General features: G+C 56.0%; 4 protein-coding genes across 4 annotated transcripts; 2 read left to right on the top strand and 2 right to left on the bottom strand.

The window, feature by feature from the left end:
* The first annotated feature begins 2,148 nt into the window (after positions 1 to 2,148).
* LOC130192571 (NAD(P) transhydrogenase, mitochondrial) lies at positions 2,149 to 8,259 on the top strand. Its single transcript, XM_056412657.1, is given in 12 exon segments — positions 2,149 to 2,195; positions 3,447 to 3,668; positions 3,720 to 3,898; positions 4,464 to 4,502; positions 4,505 to 4,656; positions 4,715 to 5,195; positions 5,709 to 5,787; positions 7,253 to 7,368; positions 7,451 to 7,526; positions 7,528 to 7,558; positions 7,635 to 7,660; positions 7,662 to 8,259. Coding segments are annotated over 12 exon segments (1,605 nt in total). The 3' UTR covers positions 7,819 to 8,259.
* Positions 8,260 to 8,984: 725 nt separating this feature from the next.
* On the bottom strand, positions 8,985 to 10,414 carry dtwd1 (DTW domain containing 1; the record flags this gene model as incomplete). Its single annotated transcript, XM_056412651.1, has 4 exons — positions 8,985 to 9,300; positions 9,384 to 9,603; positions 10,021 to 10,158; positions 10,223 to 10,414. Coding segments are annotated over 4 exons (780 nt in total), but the record flags the coding sequence as incomplete, so codon positions are not given.
* Positions 10,415 to 10,571: 157 nt separating this feature from the next.
* LOC130192567 (NAD(P) transhydrogenase, mitochondrial-like) lies at positions 10,572 to 13,292 on the bottom strand. Its single transcript, XM_056412650.1, has 4 exons — positions 13,266 to 13,292; positions 12,988 to 13,187; positions 11,281 to 11,460; positions 10,572 to 10,648 (listed from the first exon to the last, which is right to left on the bottom strand). Exons 1-4 carry the CDS (start codon positions 13,290 to 13,292, stop codon positions 10,609 to 10,611), a joined length of 447 nt encoding a protein of 148 aa, XP_056268625.1. The 3' UTR covers positions 10,572 to 10,608.
* Positions 13,293 to 15,649: 2,357 nt separating this feature from the next.
* Positions 15,650 to 19,594, top strand: LOC130192566 (basic salivary proline-rich protein 1-like). The gene is made up of 6 exons (XM_056412649.1): positions 15,650 to 15,712; positions 15,968 to 16,182; positions 17,644 to 18,594; positions 18,653 to 18,753; positions 18,899 to 19,261; positions 19,365 to 19,594. The coding sequence occupies exons 1-6, from the start codon at positions 15,650 to 15,652 to the stop codon at positions 19,592 to 19,594; spliced, it is 1,923 nt and encodes a 640-aa protein (XP_056268624.1).
* The last annotated feature ends 4,042 nt before the right edge of the window (positions 19,595 to 23,636 follow it).

Here is a 23,636-nt window from a genome sequence, read left to right as displayed (position 1 = left end):
CTACATAGAGGACTACACGTTGGACTACACGTAGGACTACACGTTGGACTACACGTTGGACTACATAGAGGACTACACGTTGGACTACCGAGGACTACTGGACTACACGTTGGACCACACGTTGGACTACACGTTGGACTACATAGAGGACTACACGTTGGACTACGTTGGACTACATGAGGACTACACGCTGACCACACGTTGGACTACATAGAGGACTACACGTAGGACTACACATTGACTACACGTTGGACTACATGAGGACTACACGTGGACTACGTTGGACTACATGAGGACTACCGTTGGACTACACACGAGGACTACACGTTGGACTACATAGAGGACTACACGTAGGACTGCACACGTTGGACTACATAGACTACGTTGGACTACACGTTGGACTACACGAGGACTACCGCTGGACTACATAGAGGACTACACGTGGGACTACACGTTGGACTACAGAGGACTACACGAGACCGCGTTGGACTACATAGACTACACGTTGGACTACACGTTGGACTACGAGGACTACACGTGGGACTACACGTTGGACTACACAGAGGACTACGCAGGACCACATTGGACTACACGTTGGACTACATAGAGGACTACACGTTGGACTACACGTTGGACTACATAGAGGACTACACGTAGGACTACACGTTGGACTACACAGAGGACTACACGTAGGACTACACGTTGGACTACACGTAGGACTACACGTAGGACTACACGTTGGACTACATAGAGGACTACACGTTGGACTACACGTTGGACTACATAGAGGACTACACGTAGGACTACACGTTGGACTACATAGAGGACTACACGTAGGACTACACGTTGGACTACATAGAGGACTACACGTTGGACTACATAGAGGACTACACGTTGGACTACATAGAGGACTACACGTTGGACTACACGTTGGACTACATAGAGGACTACACGCTGACTACACTTTGGACCACGAGGACTACGTTGGACTACACGTAGGACTACACGTTGGACTACATAGAGGACTACACGTAGGACTACATAGAGGACTACACGTTGGACTACACGTTGGACTACATAGAGGACTACACGTTGGACTACAGCTGACTACATAGGACTACGTTGGACTACACGTTGGACTACCGGGACTACACGAGGACTACACGCTGGACTACACGGACTACACGCTGGACTACATAGAGGACTACACGTTGACTTGACCACATAGGGACTACACGTTGGACCACACGTTGGACTACATAGGACTACACGAGGACTACGTTGGACTACATAGAGGACTACACGAGGACTACACGTTGGACTACGTTGGACAGAGGACCACGTGGACTACCACGGGGACTACACGTTGGACTACACTGGACTACATAGGACTACACGTTGGACTACACGGGACTACCGTGGACTACATAGACCACACGCTGACTACAGAGGACTACACGTTGGACCACGTTGGACTACACCGGACTACATAGGACTACGTTGGACTACACGTTGGACTACGCTGGACCACACGTTGGACCACAGGTTACCACACGTTGGACTACATAGAGGACTACACGAGGACTACACGTTGGACTACGTTGGACTACATAGAGACCACACGTAGGACTACGTTGGACTACATAGAGGACTACACACGTAGGGACTACATGAGGACTACACGCTGGACTACGTTGGACTACACGCTTGGACTACATAGGTTGGACTACACGCTGGACTACCGTTGGACTACACGTGAGGACTACGTTGGACTACATAGGACTACTACGAGGACTACACGTTGGACTACATAGAGGACTACGTGGACTACACGTGGACCACACACGCTGGACTACATGAGGACTCACACGTAGGACTACACGTTGGACCACATAGAGGACTACACGAGGACTACATTGGACTACACGGGACTACGTTGGACTACACGTGAGGACTACACGAGGACTACACGTTGGACTACATAGAGGACTACACGCTGGACTACACGCTGGACTACATAGAGGACTACGTGGGACTACGTGGGACTACACGCTGGACCACATAGAGGACTACACGCTGGACTACACGTGGACTACACGCTGGACTACATAGAGGGACTACACGTTGGACTACATAGAGGACTACACGATGGACTACACGTCCGTCTACATAGAGGACTACACGTCGGACTACACGTTGGACTACATAGGACCACATGTTGGACTACACGTTGGACTACATAGAGGACTACGTTGACTACATAGAGGACTACACGTTGGACACTACGTAGGACTACATGAGGACTACACGTGGACTACACGTTGGACTACATAGAGGACTACCGTGGACTACATTGGACTACACGTTGGACTACATGTAGGACCACACGAGGACTACACGCTGGACCACACGAGGACTACACGGAGACTACGTTGGACTACATAGAGGACTACACGTTGGACTACCGTTGGACTACACGAGGACTACACGTTGGACTACACGTTGGACTACACGAGGACTACACGTTGGACCACATAGAGGACTACACGTTGGACTACAGACCGTTGGACTACGTTGGACTACACGCTGGACCACACGTTGGACTACATGAGGACTACACGTTGGACCACGAGGACTGCGTTTGGACTACGTTGGACTACACGCTGGACCACATGAGGACTACACGTAGGACTACACGTTGGACTACGTAGGACTACGTGGGACCACACGCTGGACTACACGAGGACTACACGTGGACCACACGTTGGACTACATAGAGGACTACACGTGGGACCACACGTTGGACTACATAGAGACTACGTAGGAGACACGCTGGACCACGTGGGACTACACGAGGACTACACGTTGGACTACACAAGGGACTACGTTGGACTACACGTAGGACTACGTTGGACTACATAGAGGACTACACGTTGGACTACATTAGGACTACGCTGGACTACATAGAGGACTACACGTTGGACTACACCGTGGGACCACACGCTGACCCACACGCTGGACTACGTTGGACTACATAGAGGACTACACGTAGGACTGCACATAGGACTACACGTTGGACTACACGTAGGACTACATAGAGGACTACACGTAGGACTGCACATAGGACTACACGTTGGACTACATAGAGGACTACACGTAGGACTGCACATAGGACTACACGTTGGACTACATAGAGGACTACACGTTGGACTACACGTAGGACTGCGTGGGACTGCGTGGGACCACATGAGGACTACACGTAGATGGCTGTAGTCCTACATGTAGATGGATGTAGTCCTACATGTAGATGGCTGTAGTCCTACATGTAGATGGATGTAGTCCTACATGTAGTCCTACATGTAGATGGATGTAGTCCTACATGTAGATGGCTGTAGTCCTACATGTAGTCCTACATGTAGATGGCTGTAGTCCTGCCACTCCTCCAGAGGAGCTGCAGCCTGTCTCCAGGTGCCTGAGTGTCCCGTGTCTGTAGGCGTGTCCACCTGCCTGGCTCTGGGCGTGGTCTCCCCCAACGCCGCCTTCACCCAGATGGCCACCACCTTCGGCCTGGCCGGCCAGGTGGGCTACCACACGGTGTGGGGCGTGACCTCCGCCCTGCACTCGCCCCTCATGTCGGTCACCAACGCCATCTCAGGTCTGACCGTCTGACCGTCTGTCCGTCTGACCGTCTGTCCGTCTGACCGTCTGTCCCCCTGCAGGTCTGACCGCTGTTGGGGGTCTGGTGCCGATGGGGGGGGGGGGGCTCGCCGCCTGGGGAACGTCCTGGGCATGATGGGCGTGGCCGGGGGCATCGCCGCCACCCTGGGCGCCCTCAGGCCCTCCCCGGAGCTGCTGTCCCAGATGTCTCTGGCCATGGCACCGGGGGGACCCTGGGTAGGTGCTTCCTGCCCCTAGAGGTCACAGGGGGCTCCATGGGGAGGAGTCTAAGCAGGAGATCTCTCTTTGCTCATTCACAACAGGACTCGGGCCGATGATGTCGTGGCGTGTGAATGTCGTCCATGTTAATGTTAATCAGGCAGGAACCAGAGCACGAGGCTCCTCCGTTAGCACGAGGCTCCTCCGTTAGCACGAGGCCTCCTCCGTTAGCACGAGGCTCCTCCATTAGCATGAGGCCTCCTCCGTTAGCACGAGGCTCCTCCGTTAGCACGAGGCCTCCTCCGTTAGCACGAGGCTCCTCCGTTAGCATGAGGCCTCCTCCGTTAGCACGAGGCTCCTCCGTTAGCACGAGGCTCCTCCGTTAGCACGAGGCCTCCTCCGTTAGCTTAACGACTTAGCGAGGCCTCATGGCGGGCCCTTCGGGATCCGGCCCCCTTGGTCGAGTTACTGGGAGCAGGTGTTTGCCCTCAGCCGTCCTCTTGGTGTCTGCACGTCGTGTTCTGCCCTCTCGGTGTTGAAGTCTGCGATGTGACTCACCTGAAGCCGTCGTGGTCCTCGTGGTTCAGGTCTGACGCTCGCCAAGCGCATCGAGATCTCCGACCTTGCACACAGCTGGTGGGCCCGGCTGCGGTCCTCACCTGCGTGGCCGAGTTCATGATCGAGTTCCCTCACCTGGACACGCACCCGGCCGCCGGGGTCCTCAAGACCGTGGCCTACCTGGGCACCTACATCGGGGGCGTCACCTTCAGTGGCTCCCTGGTGGCCAATAAAAAAGTGTCAATAGTGTCAATTGATTGTTTTTGAATTGGGAGACCAGGGTTACAGGGACCGGCCAATGGGAGACCAGGGTTACAGGGACCGGCCAATGGGAGACCAGGGTTACAGCGACCGGCCAATGGGAGACCAGGGTTACAGGGACCGGCCAATGGGAGACCAGGGTTACAGGGACCGGCCAATGGGAGACCAGGGTTACAGGGACCGGCCAATGGGAGACCAGGGTTACAGGGACCGGCCAATGGGAGACCAGGGTTACAGGGACCGGCCAATGGGAGACCAGGGTTACAGGGACCGGCCAATGGGAGACCAGGGTTACAGCGACCGGCCAATGGGAGACCAGGGTTACAGGGACCGGCCAATGGGAGACCAGGGTTACAGCGATCGGCCAATGGGAGACCAGGGTTACAGGGACCGGCCAATGGGAGACCAGGGTTACAGGGACCGGCCAATGGGAGACCAGGGTTACAGGGACCGGCCAATGGGAGACCAGGGTTACAGCGACCGGCCAATGGGAGACCAGGGTTACAGCGACCGCCAATGGGAGACCAGGGTTACAGGGACCGGCCAATGGGAGACCAGGGTTACAGCGACCGGCCAATGGGAGACCAGGGTTACAGGGACCGGCCAATGGGAGACCAGGGTTACAGCGACCGGCCAATGGGAGACCAGGGTTACAGGGACCGGCCAATGGGAGACCAGGGTTACAGGGACCAGCCAATGGGAGACCAGGGTTACAGGGACCGGCCAATGGGAGACCAGGGTTACAGGGACCGGCCAATGGGAGACCAGGGTTACAGCGACCGGCCAATGGGAGACCAGGGTTACAGGGACCGGCTCCACATGCTGATTCTGTGATGCTGAACTCTCCAAGGCACCTGACCACCAGGGGGGGGGAGGGGGGGGGTCAGAAGGAACGGTCTCAAAACCGCGAGCTGTGATTGGTCGAGGACACCGAGGATCCTCCACATCAACTGTTATTGTGTTGACTGATCACTCAAACAACAACAAGACACCTGAATGCTTGTGTGTGTCAGTTGGGGTCTGTGCAGCCAAAGCCCAGTACCCCATCGCTGACATGGTGAAGATGCTGAAGGAGCAGGGCAAGAGCGTCAGGTGAGCGTCCAGAGGACACGCCTCCTCATCGCGTGTTTTGAAAGTGACGCTCCTTGAGATTCAGCCGGTTGATTCCATCGTTTCTCTGAGGGAAAGCTTTGTTGGCGCCTTTTCATTTTTGAATACAATACTTCCCTGGAATGTTGCCACGGACACTGCACACATAAACACACGTCCTGCAGACTTCAGCATCTTTAGGCTCACGGTGAAGACACGTCTGAGATGTCCTGACAGGTGGCGCTCAGCATCACCTGGAGCTCCACTGAGGGGGCGTGGCTTAAATGATGATTCTTTTATTCAGATATCTTCATATTCTGAACCTCTGTAGAAGCAGACGCTGCACTCCTCCTCGCCGGGAGCCGTTTCTGAATGTTTGACGGGGCTAATGTCGAAAAAGTCCAGTGTACCAAGTTCCTTGGTGTCTATATTGACGACAATTTGCGCTGGCATCAACATATTGACAGCTGTCGGAAGCGCATACGAAGCGGCACATTTGCCCTGCGCTCCGCAAAAAATATACTCTCAACAGAAAATGTGCGTTTGTTGTACCACAGCCTTGTCCATCCGCACCTCTTGTATTGTAATATGCTCTGGGGATCCGCAGCTAAAACTCAGGTCAAATGTATCGAGATTTTACAGAAAAGGGCTGTGCGGATCATCTGCAACGTGAAGAACAACGAACATACTGAGCCGCTTTTTAAGAGATTGGGCATTCTGAGATTTACAGATCTACATTTGTGTCAGACAGGAATTTTTATGTACAGATTTATGAATAATAATCTGCCCCACAATCTGTTACGTATGTTCACAAGGAACACACATGTCTACGACCACAACACGCGGCTGCGTGGTGGCATTCATATAAACATACAGTTCACATTGTATTTAAAAGCTTCATCTGTCGAGGTCCAAAGCTCTGGAGACAAATTCCGGACGAGGTCAAATCGGCATCCAGCACCAAGGCATTTGGTTCTCGCCTTAAACGCCATCTCACTTCATCTTGAAAGTTATTATATTTATATACAGCCTGGCGGCACAGTACAATAGAGGAAAAATATTTAAAATAAAATGTATATACATAATTTGATGTTCGTGATATTATTATTTTTTTCTAAGTTATCAGTAGTTCACATTTGTCTTTTATTTTTATTTTTACTATGTCTCTTTCTTTTTCTTTTGGTTTTCTTTTTCCTGTTCTGGTTTTGTTGTTGTTGCTTGTATGACATTTTATGTTTTGATCCATATGTGTGTGTACTGTCTGTGTGCCTGTAGTAGTTGGGAGGGGCGGGGCTAAAGGGTTAGGGGAGGGGCCGTCCTACTCCTCATCTCAGAGGAGCCTACAGACCTCGGTCTTTGGACGGTCCTCCATTCCTACATTGTTTCTGTTGTTAATGTCTGTCAGTATGAACACGTTATGTACGTACTTATGGAAATAAATTACTGACTGACTTACTTGTGCCGACAGGTTTGGGATCCACCCCGTGGCCGGCCGCATGCCGGGCCAGCTCAACGTGCTGCTGGCGGAGGCCGGCGTGCCCTACGACGTGGTGCTGGAGATGGAGATCAACGGGGACTTCCCAGGTGGGTCTGCACGAGCACACGATGGTCACTGTGGCGGGAAGGGAACTACTTCCTGTTGTCTCACCGCCGCTGCGGCCCACAGAGACGGACCTCACGCTGGTCAACGGGGCCAACGACACCGTGAACTCCGCGGCCCAAGAGGACCCCAACTCCATCATCGCCGGTTCTGGAGGTGTGGAAGTCCAAACAGGTCGGTCCTTCTCAACGGATTGCAGGTCGTGTTGTGTTGCTGCAGTGGCACCACGTGACCACACGTCCACCTGCAGGTGATCGTGATGAAGCGCACCCTGCGACGCCGCCGTGGACAACCCCATCGTCTACAAGCCCAACACCTCCATGCTGCTGGGGGACGCCAAGAAGACCTGCAGGCCAAGATCAGAGAGGACGAGGGGCCCTGAAGGCCTCTCCACCACGGCCCGGAGGTCAGAGGCCTTCTACTCGGGGCCCTGAAGGCCTCTCCACCACGGCCCGGAGGTCAGAGGCCTTCGACTAGGGGCCCTGAAGGCCTCTCCACCACGGCCCGGAGGTCAGAGGCCTTCGACTAGGGGCCCTGAAGGCCTCTCCACCACGGCCCGGAGGTCAGAGGCCTTCTACTCGGGGCCCTGAAGGCCTCTCCACCACGGCCCGGAGGTCAGAGGCCTTCGACTAGGGGCCCTGAAGGCCTCTCCACCACGGCCCGGAGGTCAGAGGCCTTCGACTAGGGGCCCTGAAGGCCTCTCCACCACGGCCCGGAGGTCAGAGGCCTTCTACTCGGGGCCCTGAAGGCCTCTCCACCACGGCCCGGAGGTCAGAGGCCTTCGACTAGGGGCCCTGAAGGCCTCTCCACCACGGCCCGGAGGTCAGAGGCCTTCTACTCGGGGCCCTGAAGGCCTCTCCACCACGGCCCGGAGGTCAGAGGCCTTCGACTAGGGGCCCTGAGGCCTCCACCACGGCCCGGAGGTCAGAGGCCTTCGACTAGGGCCCTGAAGGCCTCTCCACCACGGCCCGGAGGTCAGAGGCCTTGACTGGGCCCTGAAGGCCTCTCCACCACGGCCCGGAGGTCAGAGGCCTTCGACTAGGGGCCCTGAAGGCCTCTCCACCACGGCCCGGAGGTCAGAGGCCTTCTACTCGGGGCCCTGAAGGCCTCTCCACCACGGCCCGGAGGCCTTCAGACCGGGGCCTGACTAGTCTGAAGGCCTCTCCACCACGGCCCGGAGGTCAGAGGCCTTCTACTCGGGGCCCTGAAGGCCTCTCCACCACGGCCCGGAGGTCAGAGGCCTTCGACTAGGGGCCCTGAAGGCCTCTCCACCACGGCCCGGAGGTCAGAGGCCTCTCCACCAGTAGTAGCTTTAACGCGTGTGATTCTACTACAAAGAAGTCCAGGACGTATACAATTATTTTTGGAAAAAGAGCTATAAATAACTGTAATACAAAGTGTACTGATTTGTAAATAAAAATATTTAAAAGCATCCGAGAGCCTTTCCTTTTATATTCAAAGATTGAAATCACTCCCCGAAGTGGGAGGAGCTTCAAGTCACCAACATATCAAAATGCTCCTCTTTGACATTGAAGCGCAGCGCGTCCCGGCTAACGGGACGTCTCCTCGCGCTGTGACAGTCTTCAAACAAACCGCCACACATTGAAAACCGTTTTATTGAATATTCTCAGACGAATATGATCTCATACAAAATCAGAATGACCGGAGCGGCGACGCGTCTCTCGCTCAGCTCCTTCCAGCCGACGTCTTGGCTTTGTTGACGACCGAGTGCAGGTAGGAGTAGAAGAACAGGAGGTTGTCGTATTCTCCGTCGTACTCCTGAGCAAGGCATTGCTCGCGGAAGTCCTTGAGGAAATAGTAAATGGCCTCGATGGTGGCCAGGTAGGTGTCCGGTTTGCCCTTCTGGCTGCGCCAGAAACACGTCTTCCTCGTCTTCAGCTCCACGCGGAGCAGACCTGAGGACACAGGCAGAGGCTCAGCCGCACAGCATTGTGGGGGACGAGGCCCTCAGAGGCCCAACGCAGCCCGCCGTGGTTACCTTGCAGCCTCTCGTCGCTGCTGATCTTGTTGGTCTGGTTCCACGTGCTGTCGATGAAGACCACCCTCTGGAGGGGGGAGGCCCCCGGCGCCTCGGCCTTCAGCCTCTTTCTGCAGGGCTGGGAACACGACCCGGGCGACCTGCTGCCGGCCACGTCGCGCAGACACCGCATCATGTCTCGGACCGAGACGGCCCCGGGACCAGGAAACACCAAGACCACCTGGAGGGGCCACAGACAGGTGCCTCTGTTACCTGTAATTAACCCGGCAACAGGGGGACGCCCTCTAGAGAAGCTGCGTTACGGTCTGAGGCCGACAGAAAGAGGACAACACAAGAAGCAGAGGAGGCTCTGCAGGCCGTCCGCCTCACATCACGGGGCAAGCATCAGCGCTCTGAATCCAGTCCACATCTCTTCCTTCTCACCAGATGGATCAAGAACAAGTGAAACGACAACGAAGCCGTCACGCACAGAAGCAGACGGCTACTCCAAGAACAACGTGACTGAACCAATGAGGCGCTGAGAGGTGAAAGGTCGCCAGCAGACGGTCATCAAGGATGCTGAAGCTCAAACAACATGCCTTGATGTTCAATGATCTGCATCTCTGAATGTGTGACAGGAGCGGCCCGGCGGTCTCACCTGGGCCTTCTCGTAGTCGGGGAAGCAGGGGTAGGTGTAGATGGTGACGTCGGCGGGGGCCAGGATCCTGGCGTGGACGGCGGTGCTCTTCCCATCCGTCTCGTTGGGATGCTTGATGATGTCGATCTTCACCGGGAGCTGAGTGGAGAACACGTGGACATCATGACCTCACCGCGTTCCTCTGGGAACAGCCGGGACCCACCTTGATGAGCGGGATGTCCTGCAGCTCCACCCCCAGTAAGGAGCAGCAGGTGTAGCAGAAGAACATCCGCGACCCGCCGCACTTAGAGCACTTCAAGCGGCCTCTCCGCTGCGCCTCCTGCAGCACGGCGTGCGACGCCAGCCTCAGGCCCGGGCCCGGGGCGGGAGGAGAGGGCCGGGAGGAGGGCCGGGAGGAGAGGAGGAGAGGGCCGGGAGAGGAGGAGAGGGGGAGGGAGAGGAGGAGAGGAGGAGGGAGGAAAGGGCCGGGGAGGAGAGGGAGGAGAGGGAGGAGAGGGCCGGGGAGGAGAGGGCCGGGGAGGAGAGGGAGGAGAGGGAGGCGGCGTGGGGAGCCGGCTCCACGGCCTCCTCGCTGCTCATGGCGGCGCTTCAGGCGTTCAGGTGGAGGACGTGGGCCCAAAACTCAGATCTGAACAGGAAAGACAAGCAAACAGACATTACATCACTTTGAAAGGGAAGCGAGCACAAGTGAAAGAAAAGAGTCAAAGTTATAAGAGTTAAAGACACGAGTCGCTGGTCAAGATGAATTTAGTCAGGAGATATTTGGTTAAGACAACACGAGTCGTGTGATGAGGTCTCTGAGCTCCAGGTGTGAAGAGAGGTCTCCCTTTAGCCTCCGGCTCCAAGCTGACTGTCATGACGAGATACACGGCGCACACATTTCTGACGTTTATCAGATTGAACTGATGACATGACGTCATGCTAGAGGAACTCACACCACGTGACGAGCAGCCGCCGCGGGATGAAGAAACAGAGTTCACACGCAGCTAGCCAACATGCTACACACACTAACACACACTACACACTAACACACAGACTTTAGATCATACCTGTTCCAGTTGCTGACGTCACACTAACACTACAAACACACTACACACACTACACAACACTACTACACACTAACACACTCACACCTGTTCCAGTTGCTGACGTCACACTAACAATACAAACACACTACACACACACTACACTACACTACTACACACACTATCACACTACACACTACACACTCTACGACACACACAGACTTTAGATCGATACCTGTTCCAGTTGCTGACGTCACTCAATCGCAATAACAACGTTTTCCGACAGCGTGTAGATCCGCGCGAGCGGCTTCCTCGACACCGGAAATACAGATACGTGTAACGGAAGTAGTATTTTGGTTGGTTACCCGTTGCTATGCAACACAATCCGGAAGCGTGCTGGACGATAGACAGCGACCTGTGCAGGTGTAACGGAGTTAGAATTAGAAATGCTCTCTGTCATTTCTTGTTTTAAATGTATTGTCTTTTAGTTTGTTGTTCAACGATACTGTTGCGTGTTTGTGGATTTTATTTTAATGAGCTATTTTTATTTAGCGTTATTTTAAAAAATCTGTTTCCTGCGGCATTGTTTTCCATCTGTTGCACTTCCTGCTCCTGAGTCCGTCTCTCCCTCACAAGGGTTTCATGTAGCTGAGGGGGAGTTGAGGGGGAAATTATGTTGCATTATTTTGGCTATATTCTTTAATAAAAATTAACCGTTTATGTTACATACAGTAATGCAGAGACAGATCAGAAGGCAATGTGTGTGTTTCATTGTCTTCTGCAGGTATGTGTTTCCCTTTTGTTCAAAGTTAGAATTTTCGCTGTTTCTGCTAAAATGACTCTAGCTCATGTAGTTATTTATTTTGTCCATTAGGGGTCGCTGTTGTCCCCTTGTATGTTACATGTCATGGTTTTTGATGAGACTTGTTATTATTTAGATTTAATGTGGTCCTGTCTTCCATGGACAATGGTTTTTTATTGCTGAGGGAAGTGGAAGTGCAGAGACAGATCAGAAGGCAAATGTGTGTGTTCTGTTGTCTTCTGCAGAATAAATATGCTGGGAAAATCCACCATCTGAGCCGACTTCTTCCATGCCCGCTCCACATCAGTTACATCTGCTCTGAACCTCTTTCATGGAGGGTGAACTCTTTTATTCTGTAAACCTCTGAAACCCAACCCAATGTTCCTTAAAGCTATGAACCTCTCATGCCTAGTCACAGTGTGTTGATAGTTGTTATTGGACGTGTTGAGCACGCTGTGTTCTTGAAATAAAGCTTTGTTTTTTATAATATTCTACTCAAAACCTCTTTTCTTCTCATTGTTGAGTGCTATTTAAACCACGTCGCCCAACTGCGCCCCCCCCCCCCCCCCAAAAATCACCAGCCGCCACTGATGTCATTGTCTTTGCGATGTCTTTGTGATGATGTCATTGTCTTTGTGATGATGTCTTTGTGATGATGTCATTGTCTTTGTGATGATGTCTTTGTGATGACAAAGCTCATTGTTGTGTGATGATGTCATTGTCTTTGTGATGTCATTGTCTTTATGATGATGTCATTGTCTGTGTGATGATGTCATTGTCTGTGATGATGTCATTGTCTTTGTGATGATATTCGTGATGATGTCATTGTTATTATGTCATTGTCTTTGTGATGATGTCATTGTCTTTGTGGGATGTCATTGTCTTTAGGATGATGTTATTGTCTGTGTGATGATGTCATTGTCTGTGATGATGTCATTGTCTTGTGATGATATCTTTGTGATGATGTCATTGTTATTATGTCATTGTCTTTGTGATGATGTCATTGTCTTTGTGATGTCATTGTCTTTATGATGATGTCATTGTTCGTGATGATGTTATTGTTCGTGATGATGTTTCATTGCTTTGTGATGATGTCTTGTGATGATGTCATTGTCTTTGTGATGATGTCATTGTCTTTACCCGGCGATGTTGGCCATGGAGCTCAGGGCGTCGTAACCCTCGGCGATGGTGACCCGGGGCACCTGGTCCATGGCCAGCACGTTGCTCTTCCTCTCCGACAGCTTCCTCATCAGCTCCGGGTTCTGGGCCGGGTAGATGAAGCTCACCAGGGTGGAGGACGGCTTCAGCGGGTCGGCCTCGCTCAGGCTCGGGGCTCGAACCTACGGAGCGGACGGGTGAGCGGGGGAGGGGCGCAGCAGATCCACACCCGGGTCATTCAAGAGGAGAGAACAGCTGACCTTGAGGACCAGGTCCGAGGGTCTCATGATCGCCGGGTGATGGTGGCTCCGGCCTCTCGGTAGTGCTGATCAGAGAACTTGGACTCCTCTCCGGCGCCGGTCTCCACCTGCACCTTGAAGCCCTGTTTGACCAGCGCCTCCACGCCCACAGGAGACAGGGGCCTATGCCAAGACAGCACCGTCTCCTTGGCAACGCCGACCACCAGGTCCTTGTAGAGCACGCCTCAACACACACACACCTCAACACACACACACCTCAACACACACCTCAACACACACCTCAACACACACACACCTCAACACACACACCTCAACACACACACCAACACACACACACACACACCTCAACATACACACACACTTAACACACACTTTAACACACACACTCAACACACACACACCAACACACACATATACTTTTAACACACACATATACACTTAACACTAACATATACTTTAACACATATATAATTTTCAATATATATACTAATATATAATTTTAATAATATAATTTTAATATACACTCAACATATACACTTAACATATATAATAATTAATAATATAATATACCAATACATACACACTAATATATACACTTAATATACTAACATACACACTTAATATATAATTTTAACATATATACACTAATATAATACTCAATATACACATACACTATATATATACATATACACACACCAATACACATACATACTTAATAATACACTTAACACACATATACACTCTCAATACACACACTCAACACACACATATTAACACACATTAATTTTAACACACATATACTTAATACATATATAATTTTAATATACACATTCTTAATATTATTAATTAATATATAATTAACATATATATACTTTTAACACATATACACACTTAACACACATATAATTTTAACACATATACACTTAATATTATTATTAATTTTAATATATACACCAACACATATACCTTCAATACATATATAATTAATATATTACACTTTAATATACATACTTAATATATATACACTTAATATATAATTTTAACATATACATAATTTGCATATATTATTATAATTAACATACACACACTCTAACACACTTTAATAATATTAATACACCTTAATATTATAATTTAATATATACACTTAATACATATACCTTTATATACACTTAACATAATTTTCAATACACACTTAACATATTACACTAACATATTAATACATATAGACTTAATAATATACACCAACATACATACACTTAACACACACACAATTAACACATACACACTTTAATATACATATCTAAATACACATACATTTTAATATATACACTTAATACACTAATATTGATTACATATAATTTAATATATATACTTAATATTATATAATATTATTACCTCATATATACACACACTTAATATACATACTTTAATATATATATAATTATAATATTATTATTATTAATTTTAATATACACACTAATATATATATACTTTAATATATACACATACTTGAATATATATATATATTACATACACACTTTAATATATTATTATTAATTTTAATATATACATTGAATATATATATATACTTAATATATTATTATTATTACTGACACACTTAACATACATATACTTAATATACATATACCTTTAATATATATATTTTAACATACATAATAATATATACACATTGAACATATATATATATTAACTTAATTATACACTTAACATATACACTTTAACACACACATACTAATATATACACACTGAATACATACACACTCTCAATATACACACATACTTAAACACACTAATATATTACACACATTGAATACACACTTAACACACACTGAACACACATAATATACACCTCAACATACACACACCTCATACACACTCACACACACCAACACATACACACTCAACACACACACCTCACACACACACCTCAACACACACTGACACTGAATACACACACACACCCAACACACACACACTCTAACACACACATACTGAACACACACACCCCAACACACACACACACACTGAACACAACCCCCCCACCCTCACAATCACCCTTAAAAACACTCCAACCTCAAACCACCCCCACCACCCACCCAAACACCCGAACCAACCCACTCCCCCACACCCTCCCCCACCTTTAACCCCCCCACTTTAACACACACACCTGGAAAACAAACCACCTCCCAACCCAACCCCCCTCCAACACACACCACCCAAGGGGAAACCCAACCCCAACCCCCCCCCCCTCCCAAACAAAACACTAAACACCAAATTTTTAAACACACAAACCTCAACCCCCCCAACACAAACCCTGAACCCCCAAACCACCTCCCCACAGAACCCCAAACCCGAACCAACACATGGGGCCACAACCAGCTTTACCCAAACGCCAAGGCCCCCAAGGGCCAGCCCCAAACAGCGAGGTGAGGTCCTCCGGGGGGGACCTGAGGTACCCCCTGAGGCCGGAGGACCAACCCTTTGGGGTCCCCGCGAAAGGTCACCCTTTAGGGGAAAAAACTCCCCCTCCCCGGGGGCCGGGGCTCACTCCGGGGTACCCGGGGGCCCGAAGGCCACTCCAGGAAACCAAGGACTCCTCCGCCAACCTGGGGTCCCCGTTGGGCTCCTCCCTTGGGGCCTTGGGCCCTCCGTGGGTCACCCTGTTTAGGACCCTCCGTTAGGAAGAGGCCACCCCGCTAGGGGCCGGGGGACTTTCCCCCGGGGGAGGCTCCACCCGGGGGAAACCCGGCCCCCGGGGCCACCCCCTGGGCCCCGGGCCCTCCTCTGGGAACCAAAACCCCTCCCGGAAAAGGACCGGGAATTTTAAAAGGGGCCAGGCCAAACCCCCTGAGGCCCCCGGGACCAAACCCCTGAATCCTCCTCCAAAGGGAATCCTGTGAACCACCCCCAGGAAACCCACCGGGGAGGACTACCCCCGGGGGGGGACTCACTCCCTGGGCCCGAGGACTCACTCCTGTTTAGGACTCACTCCTGTTGAGGACTCACTCCGCCTTTAGGGGCCCCTCCCCCAAACCTGAGGACCCCCTTTTGAAACCAAAACTTTTTCCGTTGAGGAACCCGGGTATTGTTGAGGCCTTTGGGGCCCCCGCTGAGGCCTGGGCTTCCTCCTGCCCTGGGGGCCCTCCGCCGGGTCACCCGGTGGGCCCCACCCTGCTGGGACCAAAACCTTTGAGGATACCCTGCTGGGGGTATTGTAAAATCAATCCTGTTTAGGAAATCCCCTGTAAAAAACCCCCCTTGGGCCCAAAAGGCTTTACTCCTGTTTGGGGGTTTTTAAAAATTTTAACTTTGGGCTCCCCTAGGGGAAAAAAACAAATTTTCAACGAAATTTAAAATTAACGTGGGTTTTTTGCTTTTCGTCTTTAAATTTTAAGCGTTTGTGTTTTGTTTCCCAAGGGGGGCGGCCCCCGGGAAAGGTGGCGGCCCAATTTTTGGGGCGACGAAAAATTTTCCCCGGGTTCAATTTAAAAAAAGTTTCAATATTTTTTTATTTTAAATAGCAATTTTTTGGGATGTTTTTAACTTTTATTTTAAAACATTTGGGCCCCAAAACTTCAAACAAACCCTTTGGTAAAAATTCTTTAAAACTTTGGTAATTGGGAAATAAAAAAACAAAAGTTTAAAAACCCAATAAAAAATTTCAAAATTCAGGTTTGTTTTTAAACGTTTTTTTAAAAAGTTGGGTTTTTTAATCCCCAAAAAAGGGGTCAAATTAAATTTTAGCAAAACTATTTTTTGCCTTATTTAAAACAGGTTTTTTAAATTATTTTTTAACATACAATAAAAATTTTTCAAAAATTTCTTGGGGTGTTTTTATACATTTTTTTTCAAAACATAAAAGCAAAAAATTTAACAAACAAACCCCAAAAAAGGAAAACTTTTTTAAAAATTTTTAAGGGAAAAAAATTAAAAAAAAACGGGTTTCCGTTAATAAAAAAAAGGAGAAATCCGGGCCTTTAAAAAGTTTAAATTTGTTACTGTTTTTTTAAAAGTTTTTATTTTAACTTAAATAAAATTTTCTTAATAGCTTCCCAATGTAACAGTTAATAATTAAATTGTTTCTTCCTTTAAAAGTCAAGAAAAGAAAAGGGGATTTGTACTCCGGGGTGTTCTACGTTTACCTCGGAAACCCCCCAAAAATTTCCGGGTTTTTGGGGCCGGGGCCGCGCGGGCCTTTGGGTTGGGGCCCCCCCCCTTTCGGGGCCCGGGCCGGCTGCCCGTGCGGCCCCCCCGGGGAACCGGGGGGGGGCTTTTCAGGGACCTGAAGGGGTTTGCTCTCCCGGTCTCTTTTCCCCTTTGGGTTTTCTCCCCCAACCCCCCGGGGTTCCCGGGGAAGGGGAACCCGGGCTGGCCCCGGAGCTTCCGGGCCCTTCTGGGGGGCCGTGACCTCTGGGAAGAAGGGTTGGGGCCCCTTTCCCCCCCCTGGAGCTGCTGGGGTGCTCGAGGCTGCTGTCCGGGGGCCCACCCGGGGCACCCAGGAGGTCCGGCTGGGTGGGGCCTGGGCCGGGGGCCCGCCCGGCCCGGGCTCCCCGCGTGGGGTCGGGGGGGGCCGTGCCTTTCGCCCCCGGGCCGCGGGGGGCCCCCGGGCCCGGGGGCCTTGGGGGGGGGGACCCCAAAGGTTTCTCCCCCCGGTCGCCCCCGTCCTCCCTTCCGGGCCCCCGGGCCCCCGGGGGCCTGGAGGGGTTTACCCCCGGGCCCCCGGGCCCCCAGGGTCGGCCCGGGGGGCCCCCCGGCCCCCCGGGGCCCCCCCGGGGGCCGGAGGGGTGGGAGGCCCCCGGTGCCCTTTAGGAGCCCCCGCTCCTCCCCGGCCCCTGGCCCCCCGGGGGCCCGGAAAGGGGGTGGCGAGGCCCCCTGCTCCTCAGGGGCCCCCCTTTCCCGGCCCTTGGGCCCCCCGGGGGCCTGGGGGTGGAGAGGGCCCCGGGCCCCGGAGGCCCCGGCCCCCTCCGGCCCCCGGGCCCCCGGGGGGTGGAGGGGGGCCCGAGGGGCCCCCGGGCTTCCCCGGAGTCGCCCCCCCGGGCCCCCCGGGCCCCCCTGGGGCCTGGGGGGGTGAGCAGAGGCCCCAGGTGCTCCTCAGGAGTCGCCTCCCCTCTTCCAGGCCCCCCGGCCCCCCTGGGGGCCTGGAGGAGGGAGCAGAGGCCCCAGGTGCTCCTCAGGAGTCGCCCCCTCCCTCCAGGCCCCCCTGGCCCCATGGGGGCCTGGAGGAGGTGAGCAGAGGCCCCCCGGTGCTCCTCAGGAGTCGCCCCGCCTCCCCCAGGCCCCGTGGCCCCCCTGGGGGGGCCCGGAGGAGGTGAGCAGAGGCCCCAGGTGCTCCTCAGGAGTCGCCCCCCTTCCGGGCCCCCCCCCAGGGGGCCTTGGGGGGAGGTGGCGGGCCCCGGTCTCCCCCCCCGGGCGCCCCTGGGGGCCTCCCCCGGGCCCCCCTGGGGGCCCCCTGGGGGCCCGGGGGGAGGTGGGGCCCCCGGGGGGGCCCCCCGGGCCCTCGGAGTCGCCCCGCCCTTCCCCTCCCGGGCCCCGTGGCCCCATGGGGGGCCCGGGGGGAGGAGCAGGGCCCCGGGTGCCCTCCGGGAAAACGGGGCCCCGTTCCCCTTTTCCAGGCCCCTGGCCCCCCCTGGGGGCCGGGAGGGTGGGGCCCCGGGCCCCAGGGGGCTCCCAGGGGGGTTCCCCCTCTGGCCCCCCCCAGGGCCCCCGTGGCCCCCATTTTGGGGGGCCGGGGGGGGGGTTTGGAGCAGAAGGCCCCGGGCCCTCCCGGAATTTGGGGCCCCCCCCCAAGGGCCCCCGTGGGCCCCATGGGGGCCCCGGGGGAGGGGGCCAGGGCCCCAGGGGCTCCTCGGATCGCCCCCGGGGGAGGCCCCCTTTTTCCTCCCCAGGCCCGGGGCCCGAGGGAGAAGCTGGGCTCCCTTGCTCACCCCCCCTGGGGTTTTGGGCCGGCGGGGGGCCCCCGGGGCCCCCGGGCCCCCTGGGGGCCCCCCTGGTCCCCCGGCGGTGGGCCCGGGGGGAGCCCGCCCCCGGGGCGGTCCCAGGCCCGAGAGGTCCAAATGCCCCTCCGCCTCCCCCGGCCGACCGGGCGGCCCTGGTCCTGCCCCTTTTGGCCCCCGGTGGGGGCCGCGGGCCCCCCAGGCCCCGGGCCGGGCCCCGGGGGCGGCGGTGTTCAGGGGTCGGCCCCCTCCCCAAGGCCCCCGGGCCCCCCCTGCGTTTGTTCCCCGGCGGCGGACCCCCTTCCCCGGGGGACCCGGGGTTTTGGGGGCCCGGGCCCGGGGAGCCCGGCCGGTGGCCCGCCCCCTCCCCCCTGATGGACGGGGCCCCCCCGGCCGGGGACCCCTTCGGGGCCCCCGGCGCCCCAACCCCGGAGCCCTGACGCGCGCCCCCCGCCCGGGCTTTGAACCCAGATGGGGGGGGGGGCCTGAAACGCCTGGAGAACGGAAGGGGGAACCTTTTGGGCCCCCGCCTTTTCCTGGGCCCCCCGGAGGGACCCCAACCGTCGGGGCCCGCGCCCCCCGCCCGGGCCCGCCGGGGCGTGGGGGCTGGCCCGGAGGAACCCGGGCCCGGACTGGGGGGACCCGGGGCCCCCCCCGGGCAGGGGCCCCATCTCGCCCCGGGACCGCCAGGGAGGCCCCGGGGCGGGTGGGTCCTGAATGGTGCCAGCCCTTTTTTTGGGCTGAGGGTTCCCGGGCCCGGGGGGGTCGGGTGAGCCTTTTTGGGGGGCCCCGGGGGCCGTGGGGGTTTTGCCCGGGGCCCGCCTGGGGGGGGCTGAGGGGCCCCCCCTTGGGGGGGTTTTGAGGGCCGCCCGGGTTGGGTTTTGGGTTTTGAAGGGTAGCCGGGGGGGGGGCTGAAGGGCCCCCTGGTTTGGTTTTTGGGGCCCAAACCTGGGTGGCCGTGGTGCCCCCCCGGGGTTTGTGGCGTGGGCCGCCGGGGGGGTGTGTCTAGGCCCCGGTGGGGGTCAAGGGCCGCCCCCTTTGGGTTTTTGGCCCTTTGTCCGCCGGGGGGCCGATTTCCCGCCGTGGGGGTTTTGAGGGAAGGGGTTTTGGGCAGGGTACCCCTTGGGCCCCCGGGCCGCCGTGGGTGGTGTCTAATGGTGTCCCGCCTGTTCCCAGGCCCGGGCCCGCCCCTGCCCCCGGTTTTGGTGGTCCCACTCTCTGGGGGTTTGGGTGCGGCAGGCGGGCCAGACCCCCCAGAAACCGCAAAAGGAAAGCGCCTCCTGTCGGGGGGCTCCTGGGAGGGGGGGACGGGTTTTTGGGCCTGAAAACGGGCCCGGGAGGGAGCGGGGGGGGACGGGGGAGATGGGGTTTTTGGAGGTGGCCTTTTCCTTGGGCTGGGCCGGCCCGTGGGAGGGGACTCTCTTAAAGGGGGGTTGGGGTCTTGGGGGGAAAACGGGCCGGGACGGGTTTAGCCCGGGCCGTGGGGGGGTGGACGGCCGGGGACTGAGAAAGGGTCCCCCGGGAGGGTGGACCCTCTTACGGGGGCCCCCCCGGGAGGTGAGCGGGCCGGGCGGGGTGGGTTCTTGGGGGGGTAGGCCCGGGGTTTGTGGCTGGGTGGGTCCGGGGGGGTGGTGGGTTCTTGGGGGGTGGCCGGGGCCGTGGGGGGTGGGGGTTCTTGGGGGTGGCCGGGGCCGTGGGGGTGGGGGTTCTTGGGTGGGGGGCCGGGGCCGTGGGGGTGGGGGTTCTGTGGGCCAGCCCTGGGGGTGGGGGTTCTGAGGGGGGCCCGGCCTGTGGGGGGTGGAGGGTCCCGGGGGTGGTGGGTTCTGATGGGGTCCAGGGGTGGGGGTTCTTGGGGGGGTAGCCCGGGGGTTTGTTGGGGGGTGGGGGTTCTGTGGGGGTAGCCCGGGGGTTTGTGGGGGTGGACGGGTCCAGGGGTGGGGTTCTTGGGGGGGTGGCCCGGCCTTTTTGGGGTGTGGGGTCTTTTATGGGGCCCGGCCTGTGGGGGGTTTAGGGGTCCCGGGGTGGTGGGGTTTTTGGGGGTGGCCGGGGCCTGTGGGGGGTTGGGGGGTCCAGGGGTGGGGGTTCTTGGGGGGGTGGCCCGGGGCCGTGGGTGGTTGGGGGGTTCCAGGGGGTAGGCCCCGGGGCTCTCCCGAAGGGGGGGGAACCGGTTTTGTGGGGGGTGGACGGGGCTCTTAGAGGGTGGCGGGTCTCTGGGGATGGGGAAGGCTTTGGGAAAAAGGGGGAGACCCCGGGCTCCTGGGGGGTGAGACGGGTCTCTGTGGAGGGGGGAGACGGGGCTCTTGGGGGGGTGAGAGGGTCTCTGTGGAGGGGGGAGACGGGGCTCTGTGGAGGGTGAGAGGGTCTCTTGGGGGGGTGAGACGGGGCTCTTGGGGGGTGAGACGGGGCTCTTTGGGGGGGTGAGAGGGTCTCTTGGGGGGGTGAGAGGGGCTCTTGGAGGGGGTGAGGCGGGGCTCTTTGGGGGGGTGAGACGGGTCTCTTTGGGGGGGTGAGACGGGTCTCTTTGGGGGGTGAGACGGGTCTCTTGGGGGGGTGAGACGGGGCTCTTGGGGGGGTGAGACGGGTCTCTTGGGGGGGTGAGACGGGGCTCTTTGGGGGGGTGAGAGGGTCTCTTTGGGGGGGTGAGACGGGCTCTTGGAGGGTGAGAGGGTCTCTTTGGGGGGTGAGAAGGGGCTCTTGGGGGTGAGACGGGTCTCTTTGGGGGGTGAGACGGGTCTCTTTGGGGGGGTGAGACGGGGCTCTGGGGGGTGAGACGGGTCTCTTTGGGGGGTGAGACGGGGCTCTTAGGGGTGAGACGGGGCTCTGGGGGGGTGAGGCAGGTCTCTGGGGGGGTGGAAGGGCTCTCTGGGGGGGTGAGACGGGGCTCTTTGGGGGGGTGAGACGGGTTTTCTAGAGGGGGGAGAGGGTCTTTTTGAGGGGTGGCGGGCCTCGGAGGGGTGGGGGCGGGCCGTAAGGGTGAGACTTCCCCCGGGGGTTAGAGCCTCCCTTGGGGACGGGGGAGGCCCCCGGTCCCTGTGGGGTTTTGGCAAAATTCCCCTTTTGGGGGGTTTTTTTCAATTTGTGGGGGTGAAAAACAAAAAAATTTTTGGGGGTTTTTAAAGACCCCGGCCCCTTTGTTATGGGAACCCGGGGGGGGTGTGGAGGGGAGACGGGGGCCCCCAGAGGGGGAATGGTCGTGTTGGCCCGGGGCCCCCTTAAAGGGGGGGAAAGGGGTCCGGAAGGGGGAGGGAGGCCCCCCGGGAAGGGTTTTTCCCCGGGTCCCCCTTATTGGGACCCTTTTTCTAATTTAAATCCTGGGGAACCCCTTTTCTTTATTTTTCCCCGGGTCCCCCTCTAAGGGGGGGACCTCTCTTTCAGGTTTTGTGGAAAGGGAAAAGGGTTTTTCAAAGGGGGGGGAAAGGGGGAAAAGGGGGGAGCCCTTTTTAAAGTTAATGGGGTTTTTGGAGGGGGAACATTCTGTGGGGGTAAGGGTCTTTCTAGAGGGTAAACGGGTCTTTCTGGAAGGGTTAAAACGGGTCTTTCTGGAAATTAAAATGGGGGTTTAAGGGGTAAGGTCCCCCGGGGGGGGGGAAGGCCCGGGGGGGAAAAACCCCCCCGGGGAAAGGGGCCCCCTTTTTTGGGGGGGGGGGGGAAAAAAGGGGTTTTTTGGGGGGGGGGGTTTTTAAAAAAGGGGGGTTTTTTGGGGGGGGGGGCCCCTTTGGGGGGGGAAAAAAAACCCCCCCCTTTTGGGGGGGAAGGGGCCCCCGGGGGGGGGGGCCCCCCCCGGGGGGAAATTTTTGGGGGTTTGGGGGGAAGGGGGGGCCTTGGGGGGGGGGTTTTGGGGGGTAACCCCGGGGGGGGAAAATTTTTTGGGGGGGGGGGGGGGGGGGCCCCCCCGGGGGGGGGGGGTTCCGGGGGGGGGGCCCCCCCCAGATGGGGGGGGGGGGGTTTTTTTCCCCCCCCGGGGGGGGGTGGGGGGGGGCCCCCAAAAACCCCCCCCCGCCCCCAAAAAACCCCCCCCCCCGCCCGGGGCCCCCCCCCCCCCCCCCCCCCGGGGGGGAGAAAAAAACCCGGGGGGGGGTTTTTTTTTTTTTTTTTTAAACAGGAGGGTTTCCCCCCCCCCCCCCCCCGGGGGGGGGGGGGGGGCCCCCCCCCCGGCCCCCCCGGCCCCCGGGGGGGGGGAAATTTTTCCCCCCGGGGGGGCCCCCCCCCCAAACCCCGGGGGGGGGGGGGGAAAAACCCCCCCTTTTTCCCCCCCCCCCCCTTCCCCCCTTTTTTTTTCCCAAAACCCCCCTTTTTTTTTTTTTTTTTTTTTAAAATTTTTCCCCCTTTCCTTTTTTTTAAAAAAAAGGGGGGGAAACCCCCCTTTTTTTTTTTGGGGGGGAAGGGGCCCCCCCCTTTTTTTAAAAAAAAAATTTTT

Source organism: Pseudoliparis swirei, chromosome 4, assembly GCF_029220125.1.
Source record: "Pseudoliparis swirei isolate HS2019 ecotype Mariana Trench chromosome 4, NWPU_hadal_v1, whole genome shotgun sequence".
NCBI lineage: Eukaryota > Metazoa > Chordata > Actinopteri > Perciformes > Liparidae > Pseudoliparis > Pseudoliparis swirei.
This window is presented reverse-complemented; position numbering and strand designations above follow the sequence as displayed.

Bases quoted from the DNA above. Each gene is read 5' to 3' on its own strand.
- LOC130192566 (XM_056412649.1), top strand. From the start codon at position 15,650: ATGGGGCCACAACCAGCTTTACCCAAACGCCAAGGCCCCCAAGGGCCA. The intron at 15,713-15,967 runs GTGAGGTCCTCC...ACCCTCCGTTAG, and splicing joins GGCCAGCCCCAAACAGCGAG to GAAGAGGCCACCCCGCTAGG. The intron at 16,183-17,643 runs GTGAACCACCCC...TTCCCGGGGAAG, and splicing joins CCTCCTCCAAAGGGAATCCT to GGGAACCCGGGCTGGCCCCG.
- LOC130192567 (XM_056412650.1), bottom strand. From the start codon at position 13,292: ATGAGACCCTCGGACCTGGTCCTCAAG. The intron at 13,188-13,265 runs GTCAGCTGTTCT...TCCGCTCCGTAG, and splicing joins CCTCGGACCTGGTCCTCAAG to GTTCGAGCCCCGAGCCTGAG. The intron at 11,461-12,987 runs GTAAAGACAATG...ACACCTGCACAG, and splicing joins TCCATGGCCAACATCGCCGG to GTCGCTGTCTATCGTCCAGC.